Source organism: Bufo gargarizans, chromosome 6 (genome assembly GCF_014858855.1).
Source record: "Bufo gargarizans isolate SCDJY-AF-19 chromosome 6, ASM1485885v1, whole genome shotgun sequence".
Classification (NCBI taxonomy): domain Eukaryota; kingdom Metazoa; phylum Chordata; class Amphibia; order Anura; family Bufonidae; genus Bufo; species Bufo gargarizans.
The window spans coordinates 379,024,266-379,043,325 of record NC_058085.1 but is presented as its reverse complement, the minus strand read 5'-3'; the positions used below and the strand labels follow the sequence as shown (position 1 = coordinate 379,043,325).

The 19,060-nt window shown below is 48.3% G+C and overlaps 1 protein-coding gene across 2 annotated transcripts in view; it reads left to right on the top strand.

Annotated features, from left to right (window-relative positions):
- The window catches only part of VWA2 (von Willebrand factor A domain containing 2), a 29,613-nt gene that overhangs the window by 6,595 nt on the left and 3,958 nt on the right, over positions 1 to 19,060 (top strand). Inside the window, exons 2-12 of one of the 2 annotated variants that reach the window (XM_044300039.1) lie at positions 1,069 to 1,121; positions 3,108 to 3,182; positions 4,406 to 4,539; positions 6,923 to 7,032; positions 7,552 to 7,746; positions 7,868 to 8,001; positions 8,094 to 8,226; positions 15,646 to 15,701; positions 16,161 to 16,268; positions 16,927 to 17,499; positions 17,898 to 18,449. In XM_044300039.1, the coding sequence (XP_044155974.1) occupies positions 1,082 to 1,121; positions 3,108 to 3,182; positions 4,406 to 4,539; positions 6,923 to 7,032; positions 7,552 to 7,746; positions 7,868 to 8,001; positions 8,094 to 8,226; positions 15,646 to 15,701; positions 16,161 to 16,268; positions 16,927 to 17,499; positions 17,898 to 18,449 (2,110 nt within the window). In that variant the 5' untranslated portion in view covers positions 1,069 to 1,081. Of the gene's footprint in view, positions 1 to 1,068; positions 1,122 to 3,107; positions 3,183 to 3,214; positions 3,234 to 4,405; positions 4,540 to 6,922; positions 7,033 to 7,551; positions 7,747 to 7,867; positions 8,002 to 8,093; positions 8,227 to 15,645; positions 15,702 to 16,160; positions 16,269 to 16,926; positions 17,500 to 17,897; positions 18,450 to 19,060 lie in introns of those variants that run through there. The other variant, XM_044300040.1, reaches the window with a different exon arrangement.

Sequence of the window (19,060 nt, the reverse complement as noted above, 5' to 3'; positions counted from 1 at the left end):
CATCTGCACGTGCCTGGTTATACTCCGGTACAGGGTGCTGGGTGCATCACTACAGAGGTGCCAGTCAGGGGTTTGGGAAAGCTGGGTGATAACCCACGTGGGACTGTGGCTGCCATGGCTATTTCCACAGGAGCTGTCCTGGGCATGAGGTGACAGAACTGGACACGTTTGCCGTTCAGGGATCCGGGAAAGCTGGGTTCAGCTGGAATTGTCCTCACATATAACCAGATGAAAGGACGTCGGTAGAAGAGTAAGCAGACATGAAGAGGTTAATTGACACCTTGTTTGTGCCTCCGCTCTGTAATTATCAGAGGGGTAACGGCGTGATGAAGGGAAGCGGATGATGGGAGTAAATCTTATCGGGGGTGGGATTGGCAGGTGGACGCGGCTTTGACTTTTATCTTTGGCCTGTGGCCAGCTCCTACCCCGGGCCCCGTCTTATGGGGCGTATATCTGGGTCAGTGAAGCTGCGGCCCCGTGATGAGATATAAATGACGGGGGAACAATGGCCCCTGTATTGTGCTGAAGGTTCAGAATCTTGGGCCCATAACGACCCCTCCCCCTAGATTCCAATAAAAAGCCCAGTAAATTAGTTGAAAGAATAAATCTTAACTATTTAGTTATATTTTACCCTAAATATTTGAGATTGCAACATGTATTATAAAGCACTGCACATGATATGTAGGTGTTATAAAGCTGCATTGTCTGCACTGTATGGCGGTATTATAAAGCACTGCACATGATATGTAGGTGTTATAAAGCTGCATTGTCTGCACTGTATGGCGGTATTATAAAGCACTGCACATGATATGTAGGTGTTATAAAGCTGCATTGTCTGCACTGTATGGCGGTATTATAAAGCACTGCACATCATATGTAACTCTTGTAAAGCTGTATTGTCTGCACTGTATGGCGGTATTATAAAGCACTGCACTGTGATATGTAGGTGTTATAAAGCTTTATTGTCTGCACTGTATGGCGGTATTATAAAGCACTGCACAGATGTATATACCCTGTGATGTTGTACTTGTATTATTGAGCACCGCTATCTGGTATTTTCTCTCTTAGATCCGTCTGTGGAATGATGCTCCGGGGAAGCGGCTTTGTTCTCCTCTTCTACGGTGAGTGTCGCTACATCACATCAGTAATCTGGTCTGTACATTAAGGGCTCATGCACACGACTGTGCTGTTTTTTTGTGGTCTGCAAATTGCGGATCTGCAAAAAACGGATGCCGCCCGTGTGCCTTCCACAATTTGCAGAACAGAACAGGAGGCCCATTATAGAAATACCCATTCTTGTCGGCAAAACGGACAAGAATAGGACATGCCTCATAATTTTTGCGGGGCCACGTAACGGAGAAATGGATGCGGACCCATTGAAATGAATGGCCCGTATATATGGAAAGCAAAAAACGTTTGTGTGCATGAGCGCTTACACTGCTGGTGGGATGTCGGTGTAGCGCACAGATATGAGGCAGGCTCAGACCTAACAATCTGTCAGGAATAATCCGCTACGATACGGAATTACAGAAGCCATCAAACATACCAGAGACACACAAAAAATTATGTTCACAAAAAAAAAAATATCTGCACAGGAAAATATTGAAAAACAATGAAAGAGTAATCACCGCCACATCACACAGCTTCCATGTGACTGGCGCTAGTCTGCTTCCTTACGGGTATGTTCAGACTGCATTTTTCCCCGTGGATTTCAGTGTGACTGGGGTTTCCGCACAGGTGCATTTCCACCTGGATTTCTGCCAGATCCAAATCCACTGTGACACAAATGGTCGGTCACTTATTTCAGGTAGAAAATGCAAGGCTTAGCCTCACTGACTGACGATGGGGTTAGTAGTCCTGTGGATACGCAGCAGTGCAAACCGCAGAGATCTGAGGATTCCTGCCGCTCACCCACATGAACATGGAAAGTCATATCTATAATGATCCTTTGTATCTGCAACAATGGAGAAAACACGCAGTAAAGTGTGGCTGAACACGCGGCCATTACTGGCGGCATCAGCCTTATCATTGATGATTTCTGAATTAGTTTCATTCCTCTCCGACCTCGGCGTCTCCTCTGATGGCATCATTTATATTTGCAAGCAAAAAATGACGGCCGGTCCGGTTGCACGACATGTGAAGAATTTCAGCAGCATTATAGCGCCAAATGTGCCACTGACCCGAGCGACCTGTGACTCCTCCGCCTGGGATCTGTCCTGTGGAGTGCGGATTATTTGCCATGAACTGTCAGATCATCTGGGGTTTGTGTTTGTCGATAAACGATGTCTTCCTGAGTTCAGCGGAGGAATTCTCTGTACACGAGACATCTGGAGCCGTCCCAAGCTGCAGCAGATACATTGCGGTCCTGTACTACGTGGTATGTATGCAGAGGTCCCCCGCACGTCCGTGATGACATCCATGACGGTCAGTGACTCCTCCATGAAGATGTCTGTGAAGGATCCATGTTTGGTCCGTGTGTCAGTTCTTTGTCCTCCGAGTGTCGTCTGTATTCCACGGACACTGCGCGGCTGAAGAGGGTTTTCCAGCGCGTGTCCTATCAGCAACCCATCCATGTTCTGTCCGTGGTTTTTAACGTGGTGTCTCCCTGATCCATGGAAAACCAGTGATGTGTGAATACACACATTCAAGTCAATGGATACACGTCTGTCATTCACTGACATGTGAAAGAGGCCTAATGTGATGTCATGTGGCGCAAGCCTGGTAGTGGAGATGTATGGGGTGGATTGAAGGACCCTTTAACATATACGAGTTTACTGAAAACTATAAATTCTTCTCCTTAAAAAACAAACAGCTGTTCCTGAGCAGGAGTGTTGTTACAGTGTATGAGTGTAGGCAACAGATTTCAATCTAGAGTCCAGGATAGGATAGAGATTTCTGCTGCAAGATACATTGTAACAAACCCTTTAGATCTGTATGAGAGTTCAGCTCCTGTATGTAAACAAGAATGTTCCAGCAAGCAGAGATTTTGAAAATGGTGAGGAATCTAAACAGAGTCCATTAGAAATCTGCAGAACCTTTCATTGTACAGTAGTGAAGCTTCATTGATGATTATAACTTTATAACGGCGCTGTCCTCTTCTCCTCCAGTATTTCCAGGTCTCGCTGTCCAGCAGCTCCACGTCAACCCACAGATTACTGCCAAGATCGCCGCCGCCGCCGCCAGTAAGTCCCCATCCTCCGAGTCACATCTTACTGGCTACTGACGGAACGGAGGTAGAAATGAAGAGTTTATCATGAGGGGAGATTTGAAGCCTGTTTTTTTAGGCTGTGTTGCCGTACTGTACTTTCAGTCACATTTATCAAAGTCACAGGTTGTTTGGAGACTCTTCCAGGCATCCTCAACCTGCGGCCCTCCAGCTGTTGTAAAACTACAACTCCCACAATGCCCTGCTGTAGGCTGATACCTGTAGGCTGTTCGGCATGCTGGGAGTTGTAGTTTTGCAACAGCTGGAGGGCCGCAGTTTGAGGATGCCTGAACCTAACACTTTTGTCTGGAAATGCTGCTCAAGATTTTCTATGCCGCCCCCTACTGGAGCCTCTTTAAATTACATTGATGAATTTGGAGTGAAGCTGGTTAATGCAGCTAACCATGCCCCCTCCTCCACCACATTTCACTTTAGGTTGCCTAATGTGTAAAATATGGTTGTCAGATGTTTTTGGTCAGCGTGGACCATTCCTGCAGCAGTGGTGACTGGGGGTCCTCTATATACTACGGACCCTTTTTCCAGGAATTAAGGCCGTGGTCCCCCTTCTATTGTTTCTTAGTTACACATTATTGTAAAGCCAGTTTCATCCAGTACAAAGGTTGTGACATTAAAGGCCCCTGCACTGGTTAATCTGCCCCCGTCTGCACTTTTTTGTACACAAGGGCTGGGCCCCTGCTAGATCTGCGCTCTTTCATCTTCTGATCAGACCTCACCTGCTGATGATGGGACAAGTTCCTGCAGGTCGTTGTGGTGTAAAGTCGATTCTACGTCTGTGCAGCAAACAAGAGGTTAATCCCAGCTACCAGGGCTGTTCCTGCTGTTGTCAGATTTTAGGTCGGTTTTGTAAAGGGAAAAGCCTTTGGTCATTACTGGTGGAGATGCTGGGGGTGATGGAGCCGAGCGCGCGGACCTCCATATGGTCCAATAGGCTCCTGAGTACTGTTGAGCGAACTTGTGTTTTAAGTTCGGCGTATAAAGTTCGGGTTATCGAAGAATCCCGTTATAGATTCCGCTACCACGGACCATAACAGAATTTTGAATCCATACCGCGATTCTTCGATAACCCGAACTGAAGACGCCGAACTTAAAGCACAATCTCGCTCAGCGCTACTCCTGAGATAGCCTGCTTATAGCTGTAGCGTACAGAATATCGCTCACTGTCGGTGCCTTCCTTTGTAGGGATGTTCTGTTCGGCGCCCCTGGACGTCCTCATTCTCCTCGATGGTTCCAATAGTGTTGGGAAGGGCAGTTTTGAGAGGTCCAAGCACTTTGCAGTAAAGCTCTGTGACGCTTTAGACATTAGCGCTGAGCGGGTAAGTGACGCTTAAAGGGGTCAGTAAAACCCGCCGGGTCTCATTTGATGTTCGATGTTGCTTTCTGATTTCAGCCATTTCAAGGTGGGAAGAGGCCGACTATTGGCTCAATTGTACAAGATCCTTTAGGCTCATTCATTCTTTGGATAATGCTTAATAAGTAAATCATGAAAAATTTGGCAACTTTCTAATAGACTGTGTTTCAATTCTTTACCATTTACAAGATCTATGTACGGCTGTGTTCACATCTGCATAGTGAAATCCAGAAGGCTGTTTAAGCAAAGCTGTATCCATCATAGCCAGATAATACTGCAAACCACCGGATCCCCATTGACTACAGTGGGATCTAGTTGTTTTCCAGCATAAATGTCAGCTTTTGGCCCAGACGAAAAGTTATGCATGCACAAAGTTTTGTCAGGCAGAAATCCAGCATTTCTGCCAGAAACTGTCCGCATGCCAAGTGGATCCCATTATAGTCAATGGGGATCTGGCAGTTCCCGGCGTTATCTGGCGACGCCGGATCCGGTGAACTCTGGTGGGCTGGTCCTCTGCCAGGTTTTACAACACCTCAGCAGCACGAATCTCCCTGCACCACAGACACATCTACATTGATGCATTTTTCCTACAGTGACACATTGTAGCAAACCTCAGGAGAGGATGGTGCTGCTGTGGTTATATGTCAGTCTGTACAGGAGATGATGCTCCTCAGATGTTACTCTCTGTGGCCTTTCAGCTCCTGTCCATTATGGTGGAGCTGTTTCTTGTGACCTAAAAAGAAAAAGTCATGCAGCTTTCGGAAAGGTGTTTTGTCATGTCCTCACCATTTCTGAGATCTCTGCTTGCTGTCTGTGAATTGTCATTATTTACTTCCAGTACCTAAAAGCCCCTCCTGACCTAGTTAATGCAACAGTGAACTTCCAGAAATAGCGCGGTGTTCAGCAGGCAGGCAGTGCTCAAGCCCGTATGCAGTTATGCACATATATATACGGGGAGCAAATCCTGCACTTGTGGCCCGTTGCTAATGGCGATCCCCAGCAAAAATGCATACAGTGGAGGATGCCTACAGCGGACCCCAAGTACCGCAAGAGACATCCGATACAAGGTAGCAATTATGTGGATGTGATAAACAGTATAACAATCTAATAACAAGGACAGGTGCGCTCTGCGATCTTACTAAGCCCTCAAACTGATGTTAACATTGAGAGATTAGCCAAATTTTAACATCAGTTTGAGGGCTTAGTAAGATCGCAGAGCGCACCTGTCCTTGTTATTAGATTGTTATACTGTTTATCACATCCACACAATTGCTACCTTGTGTAGGATGTCACTTGGGGTCCGCTGCGGGCATCCTCCACTGTATACATTTTTGCTGGGGATCGCCGTTAGCAACGGAACACAAGTGCAGGATTTGCTCCCCGTATATATATGTGCATAACTGCATACGGGCCTGAGCACCGCCTGCCTACTGAACACCGCGCTATTTCTGGAAGTTCACTGTTGCATTAACTAGGTCAGGAGGGGCTTTTAGGTACTGGAAGTAAATAATGACAATTCACAGACAGCAAGCAGAGATCTCAGAAATGGGGAGGACATGATAAAACACCTATCAGAAAGCTGCAGAACTTTTTCTTTTTATGTCACAGAAAACAGCTCCACCATAATGGCTATTGCCTGTAGATCATTTAAAACAGAACAGACCGCGGCGCCATTGAAAATCTAACGCTACCGTATGCAGATATTAATCCGTCTGGAATGAGGAGGTAATAAATATACAGAGAATTAACATTCCTGCCTTAATCCTGGGAGTGTGGCCGACGTCTGAGAGGCCTCGGGAGCTGTCAGCGGATCCAGTAATTACAGCACGGGGGGGTTATAATAAAGCTGTGCATGGTCTGGTGCTGCCGATGGCTTCCTCCAGGCACGCACCAGGTGCACACCGCCAAGCTGACATCATTGAATTCTTATGGGACTGGAATCATTGACGTCCAGTAACCCAGATGTTTGCAGGGTTCGTCCTGCTGCAAACCTCAGTGCACATTGTGCAGCTCCCCCTGTGCAGGGTAGTAGTAAACCCGCCATGTTCTCGGCCAAACCGCGGGTACTGAGAATTGCCAGGCTGCACCTGTATTTGCTGTGGTTTCAAGTTACAATTAAAGTCCCGCAATCAGTGATACCGCACCTCGGCCACGTGTAATGGCAGCTCTAAGGCGAACCTTGAAGTTGACCCCCATCATTACTGGTGACTTCTCACGTGATTGCAGTGATCCTGGAGTGGGTGCTGAAGTGATGGATGATGACTCCCATCATGTCCATAAATCTGCTCGTCCACTGAGCTGCTTTGCAGCGCGTTTATCATCTGACAACTTTTTTTACGACTCCACAGGTAAGAGTGGGGGTCATTCAGTACAGCACCACTCCGCAGGTTGAGCTCCGGCTAGATTCGGGATTTGCTAAAGGAGACGTCAAAGAGAAGATCAAGTCGGTGGCGTTTAAGTAGGTTCCATTTATTATATTAGTAATTGTGTTTGACAAAATTTCAGTTTCAGTATAAAAAATTTTTACCGCGTTATAGGTGATACTTACCTGCTGTTTATTATCTGGAGTGTCGGCTTTATGGCTTTGCTCCATTAAGATACACCTCTTGCTGCATTGTCTATTACAGTGTGATCTGTGCTTTACACTGCAGCTCTGCTCCATTAGTGACTCCAGCTTACCTGCATTGTATAATGCAGTCTGATCCATGCTTTAAACTGCAGCTGAGCTCTATGGAGGCAGAGGTCTTATCAGTGACTCCAGGTTAGCTGCTTTGTCTGTTGGAGGCGGAGGTAGTATGAAATGCACCTAATCAGATATTCAGCGTCTTCTCCATGCTTTACACTGCATCTCTACAAGACATCTGACTTGTCATCTGCCACCGGTACCTGGTTCCAAATTCACTTTTCTAGGAAAGCTGTGAGACCCCCGTGGGAGCTGTCATCTTGTCTTCTCATATATATACCCTTCTTTTCCTAGAGGGGGCAGCACTGAGACCGGCCTGGCCCTAAAATATATTTTGCGGAAAGGTTTTCCGGGTGGTCGAGACTCTTCTGTCCCCAAGATGTTGATCCTTCTCTCTGATGGCAAGTCCCAGGGGCAGCCGACGGTCCCAGCTCTGCAGCTCAAGCAGCAGGGGGTCGAGGTGTTTGCAGTCGGTGTAAAGTTTCCAAGGTAAGAAAACTGTGTATATTAATTAAAGGGCCAGCGCCCAGACCTGGCTGATAAAGCTTCGCCGCTGTACAACTTCCTATTCTAATCATTCCGATGGTTTACCACTGCGTTTCATCCACAGATGGGCGGAGCTTCATTCCCTCGCCAGTCATCCGGCCGCACAACACGTATTTTTTGCTGAACATGTGAATGACGCTGTCAATGGTCTGTGCAGCGCTCTGAGTAACACGTCGGTATGCAGCGCGGTCCCAGCAGGTAGAATATGGCTCATCATTTGCTATAGCACTGCCTTCTGTGTTACACCCAGATCATGTCTGGAGTATAATAATATTATATTCCACATCCAGGTTGCACAATCCATTCCTTCCCATGTGAGCGGAAAACCCTGGAAACCGTGAAGGAACTGACGGGGAACTACATGTGCTGGAGAGGAGCCGCCGGCCCCAGTCGTGTGTACGCAGGACACTGTCCCTTCTACAGGTCTGTGAGGGACCACATATACTGTCCTGACAAGTGGCTGATACCAGAGAGCAGTAGTATTATAGCGTGCAGTCCTATGTCCTGAGCTGTGGTAGAGGTGGCTATCAGAGAGCAGTAGTATTATAGCGTGCAGTCCTATGTCCTGAGCTGTAGTAGAGGTGGCTGATACCAGAGAGCAGTAGTATTATAGCGTGCAGTCCTATGTCCTGAGCTGTAGTAGAGGTGGCTGATATCAGAGAGCAGTAGTATTATAGCGTGCAGTCCTATACCTGAGCTGCGGTAGAGGTGGCTGATACCAGAGAGCAGTAGTATTATAGCGTGCAGTCCTGTACCTGAGCTGCAGTAGAGGTGGCTGATACCAGAGAGCAGTAGTATTATAGCGTGCAGTCCTATACCTGAGCTGTAGTAGAGGTGGCTGATATCAGAGAGCAGTAGTATTATAGCGTGCAGTCCTATACCTGAGCTGTAGTAGAGGTGACTGATACCAGAGAGCAGTAGTATTATAGCGTGCAGTCCTATACCTGAGCTGTAGTAGAGGTGACTGATACCAGAGAGCAGTAGTATTATAGCGTGCAGTCCTATACCTGAGCTGTGGTAGAGGTGACTGATACCAGAGAGCAGTAGTATTATAGCGGGCAGTCCTATCTCCTGAGCTGTGGTAGAGGTGGCTGATATCAGAGAGCAGTAGTATTATAGCGTGCAGTCCTATACCTGAGCTGTGGTAGAGGTGACTGATACCAGAGAGCAGTAGTATTATAGCGTGCAGTCCTATACCTGAGCTGCAGTAGAGGTGGCTGATACCAGAGAGCAGTAGTATTATAGCGTGCAGTCCTATACCTGAGCTGTGGTAGAGGTGACTGATACCAGAGAGCAGTAGTATTATAGCGTGCAGTCCTATACCTGAGCTGCAGTAGAGGTGGCTGATACCAGAGAGCATTAGTATTATAGCGTGCAGTCCTATACCTGAGCTGTAGTAGAGGTGGCTGATATCATATAGCAGTAGTATTATAGCGTGCAGTCCTATCTCCTGAGCTGTGGTAGAGGTGGCTGATATCAGAGAGCAGTAGTATTATAGCGTGCAGTCCTGTACCTGAGCTGTAGTATAGGTGGCTGATATCAGAGAGCAGTAGTATTATAGCGTGCAGTCCTGTACCTGAGCTGTAGTAGAGGTGGCTGATATCAGAGAGCAGTAGTATTATAGCGTGCAGTCCTATACCTGAGCTGTAGTAGAGGTGGCTGATATCGGAGAGCAGTAGTATTATAGCGTGCAGTCCTATCTCCTGAGCTGTAGTAGAGGTGGCTGATATCAGAGAGCAGTAGTATTATATCGTGCAGTCCTGTACCTGAGCTGTAGTAGAGGTGGCTGATACCAGAGAGCAGTAGTATTATAGCGTGCAGTCCTATGTCCTGAGCTGTAGTAGAGATGGCTGATATCAGAGAGCAGTAGTATTATAGCGTGCAGTCCTTTACCTGAGCTGTAGTAGAGATGGCTGATATCAGAGAGCAGTAGTATTGTAGCGTGCAGTCCTATACCTGAGCTGTAGTAGAGGTGGCTGATATCAGAGAGCAGTAGTATTATAGCGTGCAGTCCTATACCTGAGCTGTGGTAGAGGTGGCTGATACCAGAGAGCAGTAGTATTATAGCGTGCAGTCCTTTACCTGAGCTGTAGTAGAGGTGGCTGATACCAGAGAGCAGTAGTATTATAGCGTGCAGTCCTATCTCCTGAGCTGTAGTAGAGGTGGCTGATATCAGAGAGCAGTAGTATTATAGCGTGCAGTCCTATACCTGAGCTGTGGTAGAGGTGGCTGATACCAGAGAGCAGTAGTATTATAGCGTGCAGTCCTATGTCCTGAGCTGTGGTAGAGGTGGCTGATATCAGAGAGCAGTAGTATTATAGCGTGCAGTCCTATGTCCTGAGCTGTAGTAGAGGTGGCTGATATCAGAGAGCAGTAGTATTATAGCGTGCAGTCCTATACCTGAGCTGCGGTAGAGGTGGCTGATACCAGAGAGCAGTAGTATTATAGCGTGCAGTCCTGTACCTGAGCTGCAGTAGAGGTGGCTGATACCAGAGAGCAGTAGTATTATAGCGTGCAGTCCTATACCTGAGCTGTGGTAGAGGTGACTGATACCAGAGAGCAGTAGTATTATAGCGGGCAGTCCTATCTCCTGAGCTGTGGTAGAGGTGGCTGATATCAGAGAGCAGTAGTATTATAGCGTGCAGTCCTATACCTGAGCTGTGGTAGAGGTGACTGATACCAGAGAGCAGTAGTATTATAGCGTGCAGTCCTATACCTGAGCTGCAGTAGAGGTGGCTGATACCAGAGAGCAGTAGTATTATAGCGTGCAGTCCTATACCTGAGCTGTGGTAGAGGTGACTGATACCAGAGAGCAGTAGTATTATAGCGTGCAGTCCTATACCTGAGCTGCAGTAGAGGTGGCTGATACCAGAGAGCATTAGTATTATAGCGTGCAGTCCTATACCTGAGCTGTAGTAGAGGTGGCTGATATCATATAGCAGTAGTATTATAGCGTGCAGTCCTATCTCCTGAGCTGTGGTAGAGGTGGCTGATATCAGAGAGCAGTAGTATTATAGCGTGCAGTCCTGTACCTGAGCTGTAGTATAGGTGGCTGATATCAGAGAGCAGTAGTATTATAGCGTGCAGTCCTGTACCTGAGCTGTAGTAGAGGTGGCTGATATCAGAGAGCAGTAGTATTATAGCGTGCAGTCCTATACCTGAGCTGTAGTAGAGGTGGCTGATATCGGAGAGCAGTAGTATTATAGCGTGCAGTCCTATCTCCTGAGCTGTAGTAGAGGTGGCTGATATCAGAGAGCAGTAGTATTATATCGTGCAGTCCTGTACCTGAGCTGTAGTAGAGGTGGCTGATACCAGAGAGCAGTAGTATTATAGCGTGCAGTCCTTTACCTGAGCTGTAGTAGAGGTGGCTGATATCAGAGAGCAGTAGTATTATAACGTGCAGTCCTGTACCTGAGCTGTAGTAGAGATGGCTGATATCAGAGAGCAGTAGTATTGTAGCGTGCAGTCCTATACCTGAGCTGTGGTAGAGGTGGCTGATACCAGAGAGCAGTAGTATTATAGCGTGCAGTCCTTTACCTGAGCTGTAGTAGAGGTGGCTGATACCAGAGAGCAGTAGTATTATAGCGTGCAGTCCTATCTCCTGAGCTGCAGTAGAGGTGGCTGATATCAGAGAGCAGTAGTATTATAGCATGCAGTCCTATACCTGAGCTGTAGTAGAGGTGGCTGATATCAGAGAGCAGTAGTATTATAGCGTGCAGTCCTATACCTGAGCTGTGGTAGAGGTGGCTGATACCAGAGAGCAGTAGTATTATAGCGTGCAGTCCTTTACCTGAGCTGTAGTAGAGGTGGCTGATATCAGAGAGCACTAGTATTATAGCGTGCAGTCCTATACCTGAGCTGCAGTAGAGGTGGCTGATACCAGAGAGCAGTAGTATTATAGCGTGCAGTCCTATACCTGACCTGTAGTAGAGGTGGCTGATATCAGAGAGCAGTAGTATTATATCGTGCAGTCCTATACCTGAGCTGTAGTAGAGGTGGCTGATATCAGAGAGCAGTAGTATTATAGCGTGCAGGCCTATACCTGAGCTGCAGTAGAGGTGGCTGATACCAGAGAGCAGTAGTATTATAGCGTGCAGTCCTATACCTGACCTGTAGTAGAGGTGGCTGATATCAGAGAGCAGTAGTATTATATCGTGCAGTCCTATACCTGAGCTGTAGTAGAGGTGGCTGATATCAGAGAGCAGTAGTATTATAGCGTGCAGGCCTATACCTGAGCTGCAGTAGAGGTGGCTGATACCAGAGAGCAGTAGTATTATAGCGTGCAATCCTATACCTGAGCTGCAGTAGAGGTGGCTGATACCAGAGAGCAGTAGTATTATAGCGTGCAGTCCTATCTCCTGAGCTGTAGTAGAGGTGGCTGATATCAGAGAGCAGTAGTATTATAGCGTGCAGTCCTTTACCTGAGCTGTAGTAGAGGTGGCTGATATCAGAGAGCAGTAGTATTATAGCGTGCAGTCCTATACCTGAGCTGCAGTAGAGGTGGCTGATACCAGAGAGCAGTAGTATTATAGCGTGCAGTCCTATACCTGACCTGTAGTAGAGGTGGCTGATATCAGAGAGCAGTAGTATTATATCGTGCAGTCCTATACCTGAGCTGTAGTAGAGGTGGCTGATATCAGAGAGCAGTAGTATTATAGCGTGCAGGCCTATACCTGAGCTGCAGTAGAGGTGGCTGATACCAGAGAGCAGTAGTATTATAGCGTGCAATCCTATACCTGAGCTGCAGTAGAGGTGGCTGATACCAGAGAGCAGTAGTATTATAGCGTGCAGTCCTATCTCCTGAGCTGTAGTAGAGGTGGCTGATATCAGAGAGCAGTAGTATTATAGCGTGCAGTCCTTTACCTGAGCTGTAGTAGAGGTGGCTGATATCAGAGAGCAGTAGTATTATAGCGTGCAGTCCTATACCTGACCTGTAGTAGAGGTGGCTGATATCAGAGAGCAGTAGTATTATAGCGTGCAGGCCTATACCTGAGCTGCAGTAGAGGTGGCTGATACCAGAGAGCAGTAGTATTATAGCGTGCAGTCCTATACCTGAGCTGTGGTAGAGGTGGCTGATATCAGAGAGCACTAGTATTATAGCGTGCAGTCCTATACCTGAGCTGTAGTAGAGGTGGCTGATATCGGAGAGCAGTAGTATTATAGCGTGCAGTCCTATACCTGAGCTGTAGTAGAGGTGGCTGATATCAGAGAGCAGTAGTATTATAGCGTGCAGTCCTATGTCCTGAGCTGTAGTAGAGGTGGCTGATATCAGAGAGCAGTAGTATTATAGTGTGCAGTCCTATGTCCTGAGCTGTAGTAGAGGTGGCTGATACCAGAGAGCAGTAGTATTATAGCGTGCAGTCCTGTACCTGAGCTGTGGTAGAGGTGGCTGATACCAGAGAGCAGTAGTATTATAGCGTGCAGTCCTATACCTGAGCTGTAGTAGAGGTGGCTGATATCACAGAGCAGTAGTATTATAGCGTGCAGTCCTATCTCCTGAGCTGAAGTAGAGGTGGCTGATATCAGAGAGCAGTAGTATTATAGCGTGCAGTCCTTTACCTGAGCTGTAGTAGAGGTGGCTGATACCAGAGAGCAGTAGTATTATAGCGTGCAGTCCTGTACCTGAGCTGCAGTAGAGGTGGCTGATACCAGAGAGCAGTAGTATTATAGCGTGCAGTCCTATACCTGAGCTGTAGTAGAGGTGGCTGATATCAGAGAGCAGTAGTATTATAGCGTGCAGTCCTATACCTGAGCTGTAGTAGAGGTGGCTGATATCAGAGAGCAGTAGTATTATAGCGTGCAGTCCTTTACCTGAGCTGTAGTAGAGGTTGCTGATACCAGAGAGCAGTAGTATTATAGTGTGCAGTCCTGTACCTGAGCTGCAGTAGAGGTGGCTGATACCAGAGAGCAGTAGTATTATAGCGTGCAGTCCTTTACCTGAGCTGTAGTAGAGGTGGCTGATACCAGAGAGCAGTAGTATTATAGCGTGCAATCCTATACCTGAGCTGCGGTAGAGGTGGCTGATATCAGAGAGCAGTAGTATTATAGCGTGCAGTCCTATACCTGAGCTGTGGTAGAGGTGGCTGATATCAGAGAGCAGTAGTATTATAGCGTGCAGTCCTGTCCCTGAGCTGCAGTAGAGGTGGCTGATATCAGAGAGCAGTAGTATTATAGCGTGCAGTCCTATACCTGAGCTGTGGTAGAGGTGGCTGATATCAGAGAGCAGTAGTATTATAGCGTGCAGTCCTATACCTGAGCTGTAGTAGAGGTGGCTGATATCAGAGAGCAGTAGTATTATAGCGTGCAGTCCTATGTCCTAAGCTGTAGTAGAGGTGACTGATACCAGAGAGCAGTAGTATTATAGCGTGCAGTCCTATACCTGAGCTGTGGTAGAGGTGGCTGATATCAGAGAGCAGTAGTATTATAGCGTGCAGTCCTATACCTGAGCTGTAGTAGAGGTGGCTGATATCAGAGAGCAGTAGTATTATAGCGTGCAGTCCTATGTCCTAAGCTGTAGTAGAGGTGACTGATACCAGAGAGCAGTAGTATTATAGCGTGCAGTCCTATACCTGAGCTGTGGTAGAGGTGGCTGATATCAGAGAGCCGTAGTATTATAGCGTGCAGTCCTATACCTGAGCTGTAGTAGAGGTGGCTGATACCAGAGAGCAGTAGTATTATAGCGTGCAGTCCTATGTCCTGAGCTGAAGTAGAGGTGGCTGATATCAGAGAGCAGTAGTATTATAGCGTGCAGTCCTATGTCCTGAGCTGTAGTAGAGGTGGCTGATATCAGAGAGCAGTAGTATTATAGTGTGCAGTCCTATGTCCTGAGCTGTAGTAGAGGTGGCTGATACCAGAGAGCAGTAGTATTATAGCGTGCAGTCCTGTACCTGAGCTGTGGTAGAGGTGGCTGATACCAGAGAGCAGTAGTATTATAGCGTGCAGTCCTATACCTGAGCTGTAGTAGAGGTGGCTGATACCAGAGAGCAGTAGTATTATAGCGTGCAGTCCTGTACCTGAGCTGTAGTAGAGGTGGCTGATACCAGAGAGCAGTAGTATTATAGCGTGCAGTTCTATACCTGAGCTGTAGTAGAGGTGGCTGATATCAGAGAGCAGTAGTATTATAGCGTGCAGTCCTATACCTGAGCTGTAGTAGAGGTGGCTGATACCAGAGAGCAGTAGTATTATAGCATGCAGTCCTGTACCTGAGCTGTAGTAGAGGTGGCTGATATCAGAGAGCAGTAGTATTATAGCGTGCAGTCCTATACCTGAGCTGCAGTAGAGGTGGCTGATATCAGAGAGCAGTAGTATTATAGCGTGCAGTCCTATCTCCTGAGCCGTGGTAGAGGTGGCTGATACCAGAGAGCAGTAGTATTATAGCGTGCAGTCCTATACCTGAGCTGTGGTAGAGGTGACTGATACCAGAGAGCAGTAGTATTATAGCGTGCAGTCCTGTACCTGAGCTGTAGTAGAGGTGGCTGATACCAGAGAGCAGTAGTATTATAGCGTGCAGTCCTATACCTGAGCTGTAGTAGAGGTGGCTGATACCAGAGAGCAGTAGTATTATAGCGTGCAGTCCTGTACCTGAGCTGTAGTAGAGGTGGCTGATATCAGAGAGCAGTAGTATTATAGCGTGCAGTCCTGTACCTGAGCTGTAGTAGAGGTGGCTGATACCAGAGAGCAGTAGTATTATAATCGCAGACATGTAGTTTCTTAATACAGTTATCTATGACTACAACTCCCAGCATTCCCTGAGAGTCACTGGTGAAAGGCTCCAAATTGAATATCGCAGGGGCGTGGCTGGCGAATATTATCTGAGTCCTTTATTTCTGTCTTTTCCAACAGCTGGAAACGTTTCTTCAGCCGCCTCGAGGCTCAGTGCTCCCGGGCAGTCTGTCCAGGTAACGTCCTGCTGCCGCCTCCGCTGGCTGTGTGGCACATGGCCCGCAACCTCCTTGGCTGCTTCTAGGCTCCTCCCCTCCTTACCAAGACCCCTTCCCCCTCCTTACCAAGGCTCCTCCCCTGATGACCTTCTCCTCTGGTTGGAGGGTCCTCTGCTCGTAGTTTATAATCGTTCTTTGCTGTATGCGCCGAGCCTGTGCTTATAGAAAGCAGCCAATCTGAACAAGTAGAGCTGTAGTGTAAAGCATGGAGAAGGGGCAGAGCAGCCGTCCAAGACATGAGGTGAATATCAGATTACAATAGACAATGTAGTTGAAGCCCCTGCTCATAATTGTCTTAATGGAGCAAAACTGCAGTGTAAATCATGGAGGTGGGTCTAATTGTGATGCTTGCGGCGATGTCGTGTGGATGAATGGCGCAGTAATCTCACTGGAGATATGACGCTTGATTATCTTTAGATCCCTGTGACTCTCAGCCGTGCAAGAACGGAGGCACCTGCATCCCCGACGACACGGACAAGTATCACTGCTTGTGTCCTGCTGGATTCGCGGGTGACTCTGAGTGCGGTACGTTGTCGTAGTCTGTCCCACATCCCTTTCTGATAGACTTTGTGTTTAAATATCTTAGATTCAACATCACTGTTTGCTGTCACTGAATGAAACCTTTCCATGCGATGGGCACTGCAATTTGCGGTCCCCAATGCATGGGCATCATCTGTGCGGCTGCCGCCACGGATCCAGACACATTGAACTTGACTCCGTAGTGCTTCCGTGGGGTTCCGTGCCTCCTTTCCGCACCGGATTGCAGACCCATTCCAGTGAACGGGTCAGCACCCATGATGTGGTGAGCACACCGCCGGCGCCCGCATATTGCGGACCACAGCCGGCAACGGCCGTGTGCATGAGGCCTTACCTGGAGTCTGAAAACACATGCTGATCTAGTCCTGCTTGTACAGCGGAGGGTTGGTTACAGTGTATCAGTGTGAGTACGAACGATATCACAGAGGAGGCTGATACATTGTAACAAACCCTGATTAGCTGGTCAGCGCTCAGATCCTTGCCCAGGGCAGGTTACTAACATGACTTGACATCTGTATTTGTTGTGCATTTACATTTCCAAGTTCTGCTGGTTTTCTGAGCAGGTGTCAGTCTTTACTGTAGTTCTGCCATTCCGTTCATGCAGCAGATGCAGTGAATTTGTCCTGTTGTGTTACTCTCCTTTCAGCTCCTAACTTGAGCCTTGAATGCTACATAGACCTGCTCTTCCTGGTGGACAGCTCTTCGTCCCTGGAGAGCTTCCTGCAGCACCGATCCTTCGTGAAGCGCTTCCTGCAGGCCGCTGTGTCGGACGACTCTCCGGTCAATGTCGGCGTGGCCCAGTACAGCGACCAGGTGCAGATGGTGGTGAAGATCAATGAGTACGAGAACGTGGCGGAGCTGCTCAGATACGTGGAGGGCATGAGGTTTATGGGCGGTGGCATCCACACGGGTAAAGCCCTGCGGCATGTCACTCAGCACGGATTCAAGAGCACCCCGACCTTCTCTGACATCCGCGACGACCTCCCGCGGGTTGTGGTCTTATTGACGGGATCCACGTCTAAGGACTCCGTGAAGGAACCCGCCCAGTATGCCCGCGACCATGAGGTGTTTATTATCGGAGTAGCAAGCGACGCCACCAAAGAGGAGATGACGGAGATTGTAGGGAACCCCCAAGATGTGATTGGATACTCCAACCCCCAACATCTATTCAACCAGCTGCCCCAGCTCCAGAAGAAAATCTGCAGCGTCGACATCCAGGGTAAGATGAAGTATTCCAGCTACAGGGAGCAAGGCGGGGAGAGAACTGCTGTATGTACTCCAGAGCTGCATTCACCATTCTGCTGTTACATCCTGTCATATTATCCAGTCAGATCCAGAGCTGCGTTCACTACTCTTGTCACTTCGAATGCTCCGCTCACAAGTCATTTGGAAACTGACAACAGTTTGTCTATGACCACATTATCTGTGACCACACAATTGTCATCTTCCCACAATGCACCGCTGTCTGGTGAGAGGAAACCAGCAGAAATGTGAATGCAGCTTTAGAAGTGTCTGGAGTGTAAGTCGTAAAGAACATTTAGAATGGAGAAAACGTATTAAAAGTGGAGTTTCCCTTCAAGTAGGTGGTTGTCACATGTATTTTCTGGTGTCCTCCAGGTTGTCAGGCCCAGCCCCTGGACCTCGTCTTCGTCTTGGACGCCTCCTCCAGTGTCGGACAGGAGAACTTTCTCCGGGTGCTGAACTTCATGACCATGGTGGCCCTACAGTTTGACGTTAACCGCGATGTCACCCAGGTGGGGCTGGTCACGTACGGCGCTCAGCCGCTGACGGTATTTGGGCTGGACGTCCATGAGACGAGTTCTAGCCTCCTCCATGCCATTAACCGGGCGCAGTACCGGGGAGGACCACCGAACACACGAGGCGCCCTCCTCCATGTCTACAGTGAGGTGATGACCGTTCAGAAAGGGGCACGTCCTGGGGTGAAGAAGGCGGTGGTGCTGGTCACCGACGGGCGCGGCTCCGAGGACGCTGCCGTCTCCGCCCAGAGGCTGCGGGATAATGGGATCTCCATCTTCACTGTCGGAATTGGGAAAATCCATAGGAACTTGCTGCTGCGCATTGCGGGATCCGACCAGTACCTCACCCACGTCCCATCCCATGACGCCCTCAGTCAGTACGAAGACGCCCTCATCCAGAGGGTGTGTGAAGGTGAGAACGCAGCGCTACCCTCAGTGATAGTGGGGGGCCACCATCGCCGGCCCCTGGAGATTGGATATTACAGGGGATCTCTGCTCAGGGGCTCTCATTTCTCTCTAAGTTCCTGATGTGCATATTGTATCTCATGTATATGGTCCGACCTCGGCTGCCACATAACCCCCCTCCATACCCCTTAATGTAATCATCCCCCAGTGTTTCCCGGGGCCCCATCCTTCTCATGACCCGGAGCTGCCCCTCCCCCGCTGTAATAACTCAGAAGATGGAGGTCACTGGCCCCGGGCCCTGACCCACAGCATTATACTGTGCAGATGACTACTCTCCCCATCATGAAATAATGCAACTGAACCTCTGTATCTAAGCCTTTGATGTGTGATACCGCTAAGCAGTGTATCTAATCCTATCCTGTGTGATACTGCCTGCTGAGCTGTGTATCTAATCCTATCCTGTGTGATACTGTCTACTGAGCTGTGTATCTAATCCTATCCTGTGTGATACTGTCTGCTGAGCTGTGTATCTAATCCTATCCTGTGTGATACTGTCTGCTGAGCTGTGTATCTAACCCTATCCTGTGTGATACTGTCTGCTGAGCTGTGTATCTAATC